At 30.4% G+C, this 15508-nt stretch overlaps 2 protein-coding genes across 3 annotated transcripts; one reads left to right on the top strand and one right to left on the bottom strand.

The window, feature by feature from the left end:
- Positions 1-6168: 6168 nt before the first annotated feature.
- LOC129881822 (non-specific lipid transfer protein GPI-anchored 20-like) lies at positions 6169-8221 on the bottom strand. Its single transcript, XM_055955929.1, has 4 exons — positions 7768-8221; positions 7266-7295; positions 6560-6634; positions 6169-6443 (listed from the first exon to the last, which is right to left on the bottom strand). Exons 1-4 carry the CDS (start codon positions 8111-8113, stop codon positions 6223-6225), a joined length of 672 nt encoding a protein of 223 aa, XP_055811904.1. The 5' UTR covers positions 8114-8221; the 3' UTR covers positions 6169-6222.
- A 4753-nt stretch (positions 8222-12974) lies between these two features.
- Positions 12975-15239, top strand: LOC129881821 (non-specific lipid transfer protein GPI-anchored 5-like). 2 transcript variants are annotated; one of them, XM_055955928.1, is made up of 3 exons: positions 12975-13389; positions 14069-14122; positions 14892-15239. In XM_055955928.1, the coding sequence occupies exons 1-3, from the start codon at positions 13059-13061 to the stop codon at positions 14996-14998; spliced, it is 492 nt and encodes a 163-aa protein (XP_055811903.1). In that variant the 5' UTR covers positions 12975-13058; the 3' UTR covers positions 14999-15239. The 2 variants fall into 2 exon arrangements, with proteins under 2 accessions (XP_055811903.1, XP_055811902.1); XM_055955927.1 differs by having other exon boundaries at positions 14042-14122.
- The last annotated feature ends 269 nt before the right edge of the window (positions 15240-15508 follow it).

Here is a 15508-nt window from a genome sequence, read left to right as displayed (position 1 = left end):
GAAATCTGTAGAAGCTAACTGATGTGTTAAACAAGATAAAATATATTCATTGACTTCCTTAAAGTTGTCTCTTAGTATAAATTATACCTCTTAAGATGCGGTACTTTCCCAAATTCTTTCTTAGAGTAATGAGGTGATCACTCGTAAGAACCAATTGAAAAAGTTCTTCAATTTTGCCCAAAAAAAGTTATATACATTAATAATATAAATTATCAATATTTTTAATTTGTAATAGTAAGTTAATTTACTATTTTTATTAAATTAACAACAAATGTTTATAGGGTTATTAGAAATTTATACATAATTACCTTATAAGTGATATAATTATGTAGACTAATTAGTAATAATCAATAAATTATTAAAATAATGCTAGGAAATATCATGGTCATATAGGTGGTAACAAAATAGACCAATATTGCAAGATGTAGTTAAATCTCCTTCCTCACGGACAACCATTTCTTAACGTAGAAGAAGTTAGATTACTTGTAACTTTTTTTCTTCTTATTTTTATGAACATAATTAGAGGTATCACATGGATGACTTTGGATGGATTTTTACCCATTAAAATAGATTGAGTTAAAAAATAAGTGAGTAAATGATCTGTCTAAAAGTTATGTAGCTGAAATGGGTAGGCTGAAATGCAGTCATAATTTAAACTGTTTAATTCGTACTAGATTTTAATTTCTTTGTTTGTTCTTTTACAAATTTTTAAATATCCAATAATTTTTTTTTATTATAATTATATATAACATATCAAATAATAAAAAAAAAAATTTAGACAATTTTTATGAGTCAATTTAAACTATATATTAACCCAATTTTTATATTGGTCGTAATAAATTGAACTAAAATAACCCGCCCAAACAAAGTTTTTATTTTGACTCATTGCAAATATTCTTTCAATTATATAATAATTTCATATGAAATTGGTAAAAGTTAACATATGTATTAGATAAATAAAAATATGGAGATATTTGTAAGTTCATTTTCTTCTTTTAAAATTTTAACGGAAGTTTTTTTTTTATTTAGCAAATTGTAAGATGACTTGTAATTCTTGAGTAATAGTTTTATCGGAAAATGGCCAAAATTACCTTTCAACTATTTGAAATAGAGTACATATATCCTTAAATTATATTCTGACTCAAAAATAACCTTTCCGTTATACTATTGACTTACTTCTACCTCTACGTTTGACGGAATAAAATGTGGCATTCCATGTTATTAATTTCTGCCACGTAGGATCTCCACATAAGCATCCACCCCACCCCACCAATTAAAAGACCTAAACCCATCGATTAAAAGATCCAAATCCATCCTTGACTCTCGTAGTTATGGCTACCGCAGTTTTTAAGCAAACTATTAATTGACTATTTAATTTGCTAAACTATAGTTTTCATTCAGTAGACATAGTTAACAAAGGGTGATGAATTTAATTTTTCAAAATGACAATTAAGCAAATGTGGTGCCTGATCAAGTAGGTGCTTTTCTAGAAAGAAGATGGGTGCGGTCGGGCCGGAAGTGAGCTGCAGAGCAACATAATCGTACGTTCAACGTGATCAATAGATGCTTGGGAAGTAGCTGAAATGTTCTTCCTAAAGACAAGCAACAAGCAGGGGTGTCTGACTGCCACAAATTGTTACGTGAGTTGCTTAAAAACTGCTGGAAATTAATTATGGTAGCTATAACTACGGGAGTCAAAGAAATCATAACTGTGGGAATGAAGAATGAGTCTGGGTCTTTTAATGAGTGAGTTTGAGTCTTTTAATTGATTGGGGTGGGGTGGGGTGCTTTTGTGGAGATCCTATGTGACGTAAATTAATATACATGGAATGCCACATTTCATTCCGTCAAATGGAGGGGTAGAAGTGAGCCAATAGTATAACAGGAAGAGTATTTTTGAGCCAGAATATAATTTAAGAATATATGTGCTCTATTTCAAATAATTGAAGGATAGTTTTGACCCTTTCCGTTAGTTTTATTAACGCATAATTGTGCTTGCCTTTTGAATTTTTGTCTTTTCCTTTAAATACTTTAGCGAATACAAGATCCACGTATACATGAATATCGGGTATTTGCGTAGAAAACCACTAATAATGCAATCTGTCAGCTCCAATTTAGTTGGGTTGATTTGAAATCAAATTAGTTACTGTTAAGTGTGAATTCAGATATAAATTTTTTATTTTTTAAAAATAAAATACTATATAAAAGTACTATAAGTTGCTTTGTCTATAGTTACTTTGATGTCATATAATTTTCTTGCAATTTTGATTCGAAAACTTTTTTTTTGAGTTGAGGCTCTATCAGAAACAACTTCTCCACCACATAATGACAGGAGTAAGTTATGATATATCTTATTCTCTTCATACTTCACGTGTAGGATTATACTTGATATGTTGTTGTTATTATAAAAAGGGAAAAGGCTCATAAATACCCCTTCACCTATGGGAAGGCTCATAAATACCCTTCTTCCATATTTTTGGTTTAAAAATACCCTCAACCTATCTTTTTGGCTCAAGAATACTCCCAACCTATTGGAAATGGCTTAAAAATACCCTCTCTCTACTTTTGGTCTAAAAATGCCCTCAACCTTGTTTTTGGTTCAAGAAAACCCCTCCTTCCATCTTTTAGTCTAAAAATATCAACCCGAATTTAATTGAATTGAATTCTTTTACTAATTAATTAATTATTTTATTTGTTCTAAAATATAATGTAACGACTTATCCCCTTATTAGGAATAGGCCAATGGGAAAGATTTCGGGCCAGCAAACTTCGGATAGTAACTTCAAAAATTTAGCTTAGGCCAGACTTGGACTAATTCTAAGTCAGGTGAAGTCTAGGGTGACCATGTGAATTTTGAGAGAGCGGATCTCTGATTTATTTGGATAAGCTTATAGCCAAGATGATACGGAACATTTATGGCTTCGCGGAATGGCATTCCGACGAGTAAAACTCCCAAAATCGGATTCAGCGTGAAAGGTATATTTTAATACGTCTTGGAAAGAGGTTATGCTGTAAAAGGGGAGATTTGGAGACTCTTTACAAACTATCTATCTCTGGCTATCCCACCAGAGCGGGATTACTGCCGCCAAGGCAGGATGGGTCCTGCCAGAATGGGGCAGTCGTGACTTAAGTCGGAAAACTCCCCAGAAATGGTCTTTTTCTGCGAAAACAGTTTCTAAGATTTCAGGAGGCGACTTAGAGCGATTTTCATCAATTTTCCATGGATTTTCAAGCTTAAGGTAAGGATTTTACTCCCTAAAGTCATCATTTGATTCCTAAAACCTAGAAACTATGGTTGGTAATCATGGGGGGGAGTTAGAACTGAAAACTAATGGTGGAAAATAGCCCTAGGGTGGGGTTAGGATCATGGGTTTGGTCTAGGATGAGAATTATGTTATTTTTCATGATAGTTAGGCCATTGTGGTAATCCTTTATATGTATTTACTGTTTTATAAACCAAGAACGAGAGGAACGAACCCGGAAAGGGAAAGCTCTTGCATTGTAAGGTTGTTAAAACGTGAATTTGAGGTAGGTGATGGTCTTGTTTCCATATGTGTTTTATATACTTGTTAAATTGCTTCATGATAAGCATATGTGTATATAAATAAGGAGACATGCTAAATTATGTGTGAAATGATCACTTGCTGACCTGTTTTTGTGATGAATCTGTTCTTGGTGGTATAATGCTTTAAATACTGAATGTATTTGTGATTGTGATATGTTTGGATCGGGTGTCACATTTTGACACATATACTGGATCGGGTGTCATATTCTGACACGATATATTTGAATCGAGTGTCACGTTCCGACACGATATATTTGAATCGAATGTCATATTCCGACACATATTTGGATTGAGTGTCGCATTCCGACACAAAGTTGATTGTTTGTAGGCCCCTTGTGTGAAGTTATAGCATGTTGAAGATATTGAGTTGTGATCTTGGTGAATATGATTGAACATGAGATTGGTTGACTTATTCTATATGTATGTGCTTATTGTATTGAGTTTACTTATATATGATCCACTTACTAGCTAACCGTGTGATCCTACCAGTACACTGTTATTTTTGTGTATGGATACTACTCTTTCTATGTCTTTTGTTGAGTACAGGGCATATTCAGCCGGATGCGGAGAGACCTCGTTTAGAGGAGTGACTATTGTTCGAGTTCAAGGGTGAGCTATTTCTTTCAAGCTGTCGTGGACTCTCTTATTTTCTAGTCCTTTTTTCAGGACTTAGATTCAAACATTGGTTTAGTTCATGACTATGTTTCTTCTTCTTTTGGGGTTGTATTCCCTTGTTTTAGACTTGTTTAGTTTAGAGTTTTGGTACGAACAACTTTTAGTTCCTAGGATGTGTTTACTTCTGCATATTTTGGATTGATAACTAGCTGTTTTTTGAGTTTATGGGAACTCAACATTCATTCTTGTTTTACACCTGTTTTGCATCCTTAAGTTTGAGATTTCTTTGCGATTAGTGTTGTTGGGTTGTTTAGAGTGGTTTTCCCACCGGAGAGTTAGTGTGGGTGCCAGTCACGGTAGTCAAGGTCGTGATAGATTATTTTTTTATTTATTCAAATTCTTAATATTAACTCATCCCAAAATATTTAAAAATATTTAAGTCTAACTATATTTGAAATGAAAAATAAATTCTTTATGTTATCAAACTTTTTAGTAACAGAGATTAAAAGTAAAAGGATAAAATTTATCTAATTAATATATTTATAGACTTAACGATTTATCCTCAATACTAAAGAAAATAATTATTTATTAACTCAAATTATAAGTTGAAGATTTTCTAATAAGATGTCTATTTACTAATTTTTTTTAGTCGAGTAAAAATTATATTGGAGATTATACATTCTAATCTATATTTCATAGACTTTACGATTCATCCTCAATACAAAAAAAAAATATGTAACTATTTATTGATTCAAATTTTAAGTAGAAGTTCTATAATCGATTTTAATCTTTTAGTCGGGTAAAAATTTATCATTTACTAAAAAATTGATTTAGTTCAAATAATAAAATTATAGATTTTATATGGTAAAAGTTTAAACAATATTAAAATCATAAATATTAGATATACAAATATAAAGAGATAACAAAGGTTGATGATATTTTTAGACTAAAAAGTGGAAGGAGGGATATTCTTGAACCAATAACAAAGGTTGAGGATATTTTTAGACCAAAAAGTGGAGGAAGAGTATTTTTGAGTCGTTTTCAATAGGTTATGAGTATTTTTTAGCCAAAAAATAGGTTGAAGTTTTTTTTTTAGACCAAAAGGTGGAAAAAGAATATTTATAAGCCGTTTTTCATAGATAAGGGTATTTATGAGTCTTTTTCCTTATAAAAAAATACTGTCACAATAATTAACATTTAACCATTCAAAATATTTGAAAATATATAAATAAAGAAACAATATGTTTTATTGTTCAAATAGTATCTTCAACAAACAAATTTAGGAAAGATTCATATAATTAGGTACTTGCAATATAATATTGAATGCCATAACTCTTACTTGTATTTTACTTTTTATTGGCATTGTTGGGAAATCTAACCAAAAAGCCATTTTTTATATACCTTAGCTCCGAGAATAGAAGTGGTTTGCTTTCTTTCTATACGCAATTCAAGATTTCGTTTGTGTTCATGTTGGCGATTTCTGATGTGAATTCGACGGCCAAAATGAAAATGGAATTCAAATTGGTCAAGAAAAAGAACCACGCTAGTCGGAATTTGGAAAAAGATAGAGCGCTCTCTAGACTTAGGGGGATTCGAATCGCCTATTTTTCTCCTTTTTCCGGCTAGCGCTAGCCCTAGTAGAGGTCCGAGTAGACTAGACTACTAAGGGCCAGCGTCCAAAGACCTATCAGACTGTTAATCTTACTTAAGCACTCGACATCACAAATAGCAATAAGAAGGGGCAAGGGGTTCACCCACTTTCACGAGTTTCATAGGTGAAAAATTCGACATGTGTGAAATTTCAATGTATTCAGGGAGTTAAGAATTTGCTAGGAATTCCGAATTGAAGAAAAGGCAGATCAAAAACGAAAAATTTAATCAAATACATACTTACATTCTTTAAATCGAATAGAACTATAGACGTACCAAATAATAACACAAGAAGTACGTAATACATTATATTCTTGTACAACATACACGTCAATAATGAATAATTCTGGTAATTGTTTTACACAATCTATATTTTAATTTATAGTTTATTATTAGTACAAGCTCAAAACAATTGCTCCAAATGCAGCGAGCAGAAATAATGGTGAAATTCCATGACCAAAAAAAGGTGCAGCAGATGCTGTCGCCGGAGTTAGCCTGCCGGAATTTGTCGCCGGAGTTGAAGAATCCGTCGGCGGTGATGGTGGAGTTAGAGTTGGAATTTCATCGGTCGGTGGCGATGAATTCGACGGCAACGGCGGAGGAACAGTTGAGTCTGAGGAAAATTTGTTATTGAGTTATATCGTAAACTGAATTAAATTTAGAAGTTAATTAAAAAAAAAATTAATTAGGTTAGTTTGTATGATGTAAAAATAATAATTGTGTAAGCACCTTTTGGACTACGAGGAGGGCTAATAGGAGCAGCTGTTGGTGAAGTACTTGGAGCCCCAGCATTGTTACGAGTACCTAATTATGAAAGAAAAAAAATGGAGTATTGATTAACATTATTTTCATTTCAATATTTCTGGCAAATCTTTCTATAACAGATATTATTTGTTCCGAGATATTTTGATTATTATACCGACTGATTTTTATACATATGTAACAATATGACATTTAAATAACTATTGATTGTAATAGGTAAAAAGATGCATAAAATCTATTTTTTATTATTGTGGACGTTGAACTTTAATGCTAAATACGAAACATAATTACACTTGGTATAAAGGAGAATAATCTTTTAATAATGAAAATATATATTCATATAATATTTTTTTTATCATAAAGTGTATTAATGTATCAAAATATTTATTCAAAATTTCTAGATCTATTATTGGAAATTTTAGAATTTTATTTTTATTTTTTAAAAAAGGTTAAAAATATATTATTATGAAAAAGGAAGATAGATCTTATAAAAGGTATTTTTACAAAGGTAAAATATAACATAAAAAGTTGGTTTTGAAAAAAATACTTGATTGTTATAATAAGATGTTATTATATAAAGATGCGTACAAAGGTTGTTTATAAAAAAATGTATATAAAATTAAGTATGCAATTTGGAAATAAATAAATAAAAACATTTTTTTAAAAAAAGTACCTGGAGCAACAACCGCAGGTGGACTGGGAGCTGCAAGTTAGAAAATAAAGATTATAAATTTCTCTTATTAAGTGTGACGAAAGAAACCAAATGGATAAACGATGCGCACCGAAAGGGCTAAGGTAGGAAGTAGACCACCTAATTCTTGCCAAGATGTAAATGTTTCAAAAGAATTTTTTACATAATTAAATTATAAATAATTTAAAGTATATCATTATTTCGTGTAAATAGTTTTTACATTATCAAGTCGATCAAAGAATATAATTTACATACAAGTTGTAAGCTTTTGTAATATATGAGATTTATAATCTTGAAAATAAGATATGTTACTTGTTATAACTTATAACAGATATAGATGTCTTGGTGATTTGAACATATTTACTCATACAATCCGCTCACGTTAAGGGGTAAAACGCTCCCAAATAAAAACTCTTTATTCAGCAAGACTTGAATTCAAAACGTCTTAATGAAAAACTATTTAATACAAGAAGTTGAATTGTACCTTTGCATTTGAGGGGAACACCAGGCATGTTACAAGCACTAGGAAGAGGCATAATCATGTTGGGATTCATAGGCATTTGGAAGGGAATGCCGCCCGTGATAATGAGGCAAAAACAATTCATGGAATTGGTCATCATAGTCCTCATTGCATTACAGCAATCTTCGGTTGGTAAAGCCCCGTTGCTGCTGCTATTCGTCAAGAAATTCATACAAGGCGTAAAACTAGTGACCATCGGTCCCGTACATGGTGTAGTTATTGTTTGGCCATCAACAATCTCTAGAGACAACGCGATGAATAACAACCATGAAAGAACCAAAGTCAGAAAAGCTAAGTGCTTATAAGTCATGTCGGGGTTGACTTTCAACTGAGGAGGTTGAGAGTTTGAGTCAACGTTTGCTAAAATTAATTGAGAAATTTTTAGGATATATAATTGGTTTTGGGGAATTGTGTAAGTTGTGAAATTAAATGGTTAAGTAGAGATAATGAATGAAAGGGGAATATATATATATATAGGAGAAAGTTTGAAAATATAATTATGAAGAAGATTAATTAGTTGAATTAAGATTAGATTAGCAGGTGTTTGAAGTTCAACAACCTTAACAAATTTTTGTACAAGTACTCCAATGGTTTTGATGCTTTTGTCTCTATGGCTTTGCTTGTCGTGGCACATAATTGTTAGTACTACACGTAAGTTTGAGGTTTGAAGGAGACTCAAAGAACTTCTCATTATATCATTTATCCTCGAGTAGAACTCCATAGAAGAAGAGCTACATTAGGTAGAAAAAAGGTATTTCATCTGTTATGTGACACTGTTTCACTTGATACAAAGTTTAAAAGCTACATTAATTAAACAGAGTTAATCTTATTTAGTTGATAGATCGATATAATCACTTGCCATCATATGCGAGAAATTTAACATGTGATTGGGTATCGGGTAATATGTTACTATGTTAGTATTCAACAATTAGTATTTTTTTTGATAAAATCTTATCTTAATGCTTAGTTGCCTTACACTACATATCTAGGGTGCGCGTTTGGTATTTGATTCGATATTTTTAAATTTTGGGTTTGATAATTCATGAGTAATATAGTTAAAAATAAATATTAAATATTGAACTTTTAAATATCACTTCGGTAATTCGATAATCGGTAAATCAAACTTTGGTTTGGTAGGGTATTCGATAATACCATATTGAAGTTTGAAGTCGACTGTATTATAAAGTTAATTTGCTCCGATTGTTTCTATTTTTTGATGAGAAGAACGATATAATAAAAGATTAACAAGTAAGAAGACATCAAGAAAAGTAAATTGACAACTAAAAGACATTTGTGCCAAGGAATTAAAATCAATGCACCCCAAACACAAATGGACAACAAGGTGAATTGTTTCTGAAGCATTTGTGCCTAATCTTTTCAGATTCTAATGTTTTGTGACCAAATGTAGTGTTATGTAGAAGTGAATAGTAACTAGGAAATACTACCCACTGCAACATTGTCGATATCTTAATACTTTGTGTAGATGATCAGAAGCCAACCCCATGAAAGAGAAAAATCAAATGGTCATTTCTTTTGTTAACGCCTCTACATTTGTATTTGAATTATTTATGTTTAGTTTTTAATTTTCTCTTTGTACTATTGAGAAATAAGCATGTTGATATATGACCTTCATTAAATAAATATTTGATATTCGGAAAATATCGAATATCAAATGGTACTAACGTCTCGTACCAAATCCAAATCTGAATACCAAATCAGAGAAACGATTTGCATTATTGATGGGAAGTTATTTCCACTATATATGTTGAATGAAAAATTCTAAAATAGTCAAACTCTGTTATAAAGATGTTACTTGTTTGAATATTTTTTGATTACTATAACAGAATATTGTTTAAAGAACATATAATATAACATTATATGAAATATCTCTTTTACATAAAACATGACCATTATAGTGAATTGTTGTTATTGATGATGATTGTTATAGAGAAGTACTAACAATATATGTCTTAAAATTCACGGGTCACTTTTTTCAACATTTTAACATTCAGTCGTTTTATCACTACACCATCTGCGCTCTGTTTGAATTGGACTTGGACTTATCACTGCTCAAGAAGCCCAATTACAGAAGCTGTTGAAGCCCAACTGAAGCAACTGGCCCAATACTTACACCCGCAGATAGAGGAAGTTATCAAAAATTAGACATTTCATATGTTTTCTAGAATGGAAAAATTACTTGATTGAGTGCTTTTTAAAAGTTAATTACTGATTTTAGCGATATTTTTTATTTATTACCATTTATAGCAATATTATGATAAATCTACACTTGTATTAAAAGTGAATTATGCATACAATATAAATGTATTATAAGTGTTTTAAAATATATATTATGTTTGTGTAGTAAGAAACTAATATAATGTATTATAAGTCTATTAAAATATGTGATAAATGTATTATCCATCTATAAAACTTGTATTATATATGTTTTATAAATAGTTCTCTACAATATGTATTAAAACTGTATTATAAATGTATTATAAGTGTTCAGTGAAATTATTTTTTTATTGCTATAAATGGTAAATATTTTTTTAATATTGTATATTTATGTAAGTTTCCCTTCTAGAATTTTAGTCAATTAAAAACAAAATGAGAGTAAGAGAATAATGTGATGAAAACAGAAAAATTAATCTTCATAAATAAATTTGTTTAGCTCGATCGATTTTCCTAAATAATGATTTGATGAAATAATTGAGAAACTAACGATCATTAGTTCCAAATTCATATGAAAATGAAATCAGTTAATCGTGTTTAGGTATTAAATTTATTTATGCGAATATAGATTCGATAGTTTATTGATTTGGTGTGAGCACTTAGTATCCATATGTTTTTACCGCACTAGGTATTTGTGTGTGATAGCGTTAGTTTTTTTTTTTGAGAAGGTTCACTTAGTAGATGTTTGGTCATAAATTTTAAATATTTTTTTCTTTATTTGAAATTTATGAAGTTGAAGGTATATCTAATTATACTATTTGCAAAATATAGAAGAAGCGAACACTTCATTTAAAATTTATGAAGTTAGAATAAAATTGAAGCACATATTTAAAGGAGTTTTCCAAAAATTAATATTAATTTTATTTATATTAGGGAAAAGACTCAAATATGTTATTCAACTTTGAGAAAAGATTTATTTATGTCATCAAGTTAAAAGTTTGGCTCATCCATGTGATTGTCGTTTGACAAAAGACGCATACACGCCATTATTTTTTAATTCCGATTTTGCAAAAGCCATTTTTACATATGGTCAATTATAATTAAGTCACATCATTAATTAAATTATTTTTTTTTTAAAAAAAAGCCAACCTAACTCAACAAGACCCCAAACAATTTTCAACATTTTTCAATTGGAATTTTGGATCAAATGTACTCTTTTTGCTCCTTCTTTCTCAAGAACACCAAGGACACATGAAGAACACCAAAAGCTCCCAAATTTTCAACTCTTCAATTCTTCACGAAATCACCTCAAATTACAAGAATAGCGTTCCTCCGAGCTAGATATCAAACTTCAATTTCTTTTTAGCTCAAATTCAACCTAACATAACAAAACCACGTGAAATTTCTTCAAAGTTTCAAAACTTCAACATGCTTTAATGGTCTCCACAACTTCAAATCATTTGAAATTTTGAACATAGACTCAAAAAATACTAGATAACAAGAATCCAGTGTCAAAAACAACAACAACAAAAACACGAATCAAAGCAGATTTTTTAAATGACTGGTTTTCCTTTTTTTTGGGAATTTTTTAGTTTTTTTTAAAACTCCACAAATGATTTTAGAATTTTTATTTTTTTAAAAAAAAAATTAATGGAGTGGCCGAATTATAATTGACCACGTGTAAAAAATGGTTTTGCAAAATCAGAGTTAAAAAATAACGGCATGAATGGATCTTTTTCCAAATGGCATTGACATAAATAAGTCAAACTTTTAATGGATAACATATATGAGTCTTTTCAGACCTTGCCGCTTTATATTATAAACAATTATATGTAATAATGTTTAAATAGGCTATTGAAAATTCTACGTTATCAATTAAACTCAGAATCAATATTTGTCTCTATTTTATTTAATAAAAGCTTGGCCCATGTGGTCACATTAATTTTTTTAAAAAAAAGGGACGACGAACTACAGTTTACCAAGTGCTTATGAGTTATGAAGGCTTCCACTTGCCCATGAAATAATAAGTTTCCATGATATATAGTTTCATAACAATGATAAAATAATCTTTTAATTTAGCTTATCACAACTTATATGAATGACGAATCTTCTTAGACCTTTCTGTATTTTGTATTCATTTCATTGACTCAATTATATAACTTAAGTCTACGAATGTACATAATATTTCTTGGAGTTAGGTGATCAGCTTAGGATGCCTATGTTATACAGGTATTTTTCCCTGGTTGTTTCTAACGTGAGTTGTGGTGGAATAGTTGAGATTCTTTCATCCTTAATGAGATATATTGATCGATTCGATTGCGAGTCCCTAAAAATAAAAAAAATCTTGTTGCGAGCGCTTCGCCTATAAATAATTCTTTCAATATGTGAATCTAAATTTAATCGAGTTTCAATACAAATAACAGAGAAATGACAATAGATGAGGGAAAAAATAAAACTTTCCATCATGCCAAAGTCTAATAAGGTGATACATTGTAGCCGACTAGCCGTATAAATCTCACGGCATGCATGCGTACATTAGTTAATTTCTATATTACTGTAGTTGAATAATAATTAAATTAACTTACAACTTGATTAGTCTCAACTCTCCATGACACGTTATTCAAAATATTGTTGCACCATTTGCAAATCTTACCTCATAAACTCCCATTTTCTTTTGTGTTTTCTTTCCCTAATATTTGCTATGGAATCTTGATTAATTTAGATTTGTTCCGTAAAAGGAAAATTAAAGAGAAAACATACTCTATCAATTGTTTTTTTCTTCAATTTTCCGGACTCAAACCTGAGACTAATCACCACTCTGACGGTGATCAACTCCTATATATTAGTTAACCAAAGTAATCACCTCTATAATTTGTCACTTTCAACCCCACCCACCCCCCACCCCCACTTTTTTTTTCCTTTTTCTAAAAAGAAGATTGTAAGACAAATAATTAGAAACTCAAAACAAGACACTATAAATACTCCATTGCATGCCCATAAAATCACTCACAAAGCTAAGGCACATAAGAGCCATTTTCTTCCCTAGGAGCCATAAAAGACAATATAATTATTTTTCTCTAAGTATGGCTTCAAAAGGAATTGCTATAATTTGCATGGCTTTAGTTCCAATTATCATGAGCATGATTTCAGTACAAGTAGCCATGGCTCAATCTGATTGCACAAGTACACTTATTACTATGGCTTCATGCCTTAGCTTTGTCACCGGAAGTGCGAAAACGCCGTCGGCTTCTTGCTGCTCCGCCCTCTCCGGGGTGTTGCAGTCTAAGCCACGGTGCCTTTGTATCATTGTCAACAGTGGTGGTTCGTCATTAGGAGTCCAAATCAATCAAACTCAGGCACTTGCGTTGCCTAGTGCATGCAATCTTCAAACTCCTCCTGTTAGTAAATGTTATGGTACGTAAGTTATTATATTACAAACAATATAATATAAAGATCTTTTACGCTATCAGAATAATTTTAATTTATTATACCAGAAAAGTTACATTTTTCTAGTATTGTTACCAATTAAAATTATAGAAATTGACATGTAATCAGGGGTGGAACGATATACTTGTCCAAGAGGAGTTAATTGACACTCTTTCACCGTAAAATTACTTGTAACTAGGTCAAAATTATTTATTATGTATGCATATATTTATAGTATTTGCTGATTTTTCTTGATTTTTTCGTATGTTAACTTCTTTATATTTTAAATGATTACCTTAATGAAAATCATTATTCCGTTGTTATATATGTGTAATTACTTTATAAGTAAACTTATTATGTAAATATTTTAAGAACCTCAACTATTTTCATATAGGCAAAAACTGTTGTACATGAAACGTACTAGAAATCATATCGAGAATTTTGAGACATGTAACACACAATAATAAGTTATGTCCTGTGGATATATATTGTGTGTCATATAAGTGATATATTTTTTTTTACAAATTTTCACATGCTGGTTACAAATAATTTCCAGTTCATTTTTTTTTGTATGTTAGTGTTTAAATATTTTCCAATTTTTTATGTGTTTTAAATTGTGCTATAAATTAACATTTCATAGCTGGTAATGCACCGGTAATGTCTCCAGAGGGTGCACCTTCGGAAGGAACTCCAGATTCTTCGACTGGTTTAGCTGTTTCAGGTAATTTAAAGGATCAATATTAACTCTAATTTTGTAATTAATTATCCTACTGCTTATGTGACTCGTTCTCTCCCAGTTATATGATCAATGGTAATTACCATAACTTATAGTGACTCTTACGTAATTTTGACATATCTGAATTTACGATCAAAATTAGTATGTTTGACTCGTGTATTTGAACGATGCTCATAAATTGAGACATTGTGTGTAGTTCATAATTAAAATCATATACAACCCTATGTGTTGGTTACCAATGTACTATACTGGTAATCAAGAAGTCATTTGATATGTTAGGCCTATATATGATATATCATCCATCGTTTTGATTTTTGAACTATATGCGAAGTAGGATAATTAATTACACTGAAATAATCTATGGAAAACGTTTTAAAATGTCCTTAACGTATGAAAAATGATTCAGAAATGTCATTCTTGAAATCATTCAAATCTATCGTTTGACTATTTTTTGTATTATTCATTAATTAAGCTATTGCAATTGACATGTTAAAAGATAACTAATTTTCTTATTTGACATGTTATAACTTACATGCATCCATAATATAACGAAAAGTTTTATTAGGCACTTAAACAAATTATAAGAAAATAAATAATAAATCTTAAATTTAGTACGAATAGAGTAAAATGGGTTATAACCTCATTTTTAACCCATTTCAGCTCAAGTAACATTCGAATGGGTCAATGACCCGACCAATTTTTAGCTCCACTCGTTTTGATATCATTTATTTATTTTGGTCTATTAATTGAGCAGGCTCAAAGGCGAGCAGCAGCACCTCTGATGGAAGTCCTCTGAAGGTTCCAGTTCGAGCTGCAGTTGGAATCGTTCTTTTCATGGCTTCCTATGTTTTCATGATTTGAAATTTATGAATTTTATGTCGGAGTTACGTTAAATATGGAGTATCCTTAGTACTAAATAAAAGTAGCATTATGATGTTACATATTATGTTGGGGCGTGATTTATTAGTGTTTGTCTTAAGTTTGTTGTGTGTCTGTTACTATTTTACCATTTGTTTCTCTATTGTACCAGTAATTTGAGATGCAGTTTAAACTTTATTTGTAAGTGTTTTTTTTCCAAATACGTACGGAGAAAATTGTTTCACTTTGGTGTTTATTTTTTGTTGACTTTTTTTTTTATATTTTTTATAATAAAGTGTTATTTGAAACTCAATAAGATTAGATTCGGGATAATGCCATTAAATAATTGTGAAATAAGGAAATATAACCTTTTTTGGAATAATTTTTTTTTTAAAAAAGGAGAAACTATCTAATTACACAAACATTCCTATTAGGGGTGTGCATTCGATTTTTTGGTTCGATTTTGTGTTATTCGGTTTCGATTTTTTCGGTTTTTGATTTTGAAAAGGTCTA

The sequence above is a fragment of the Solanum dulcamara genome, chromosome 3 (genome assembly GCF_947179165.1).
Source record: "Solanum dulcamara chromosome 3, daSolDulc1.2, whole genome shotgun sequence".
Classification (NCBI taxonomy): domain Eukaryota; kingdom Viridiplantae; phylum Streptophyta; class Magnoliopsida; order Solanales; family Solanaceae; genus Solanum; species Solanum dulcamara.
Note: the sequence above shows the minus strand (reverse complement) of the source record. Positions and strands in the feature narration are given on the sequence as shown.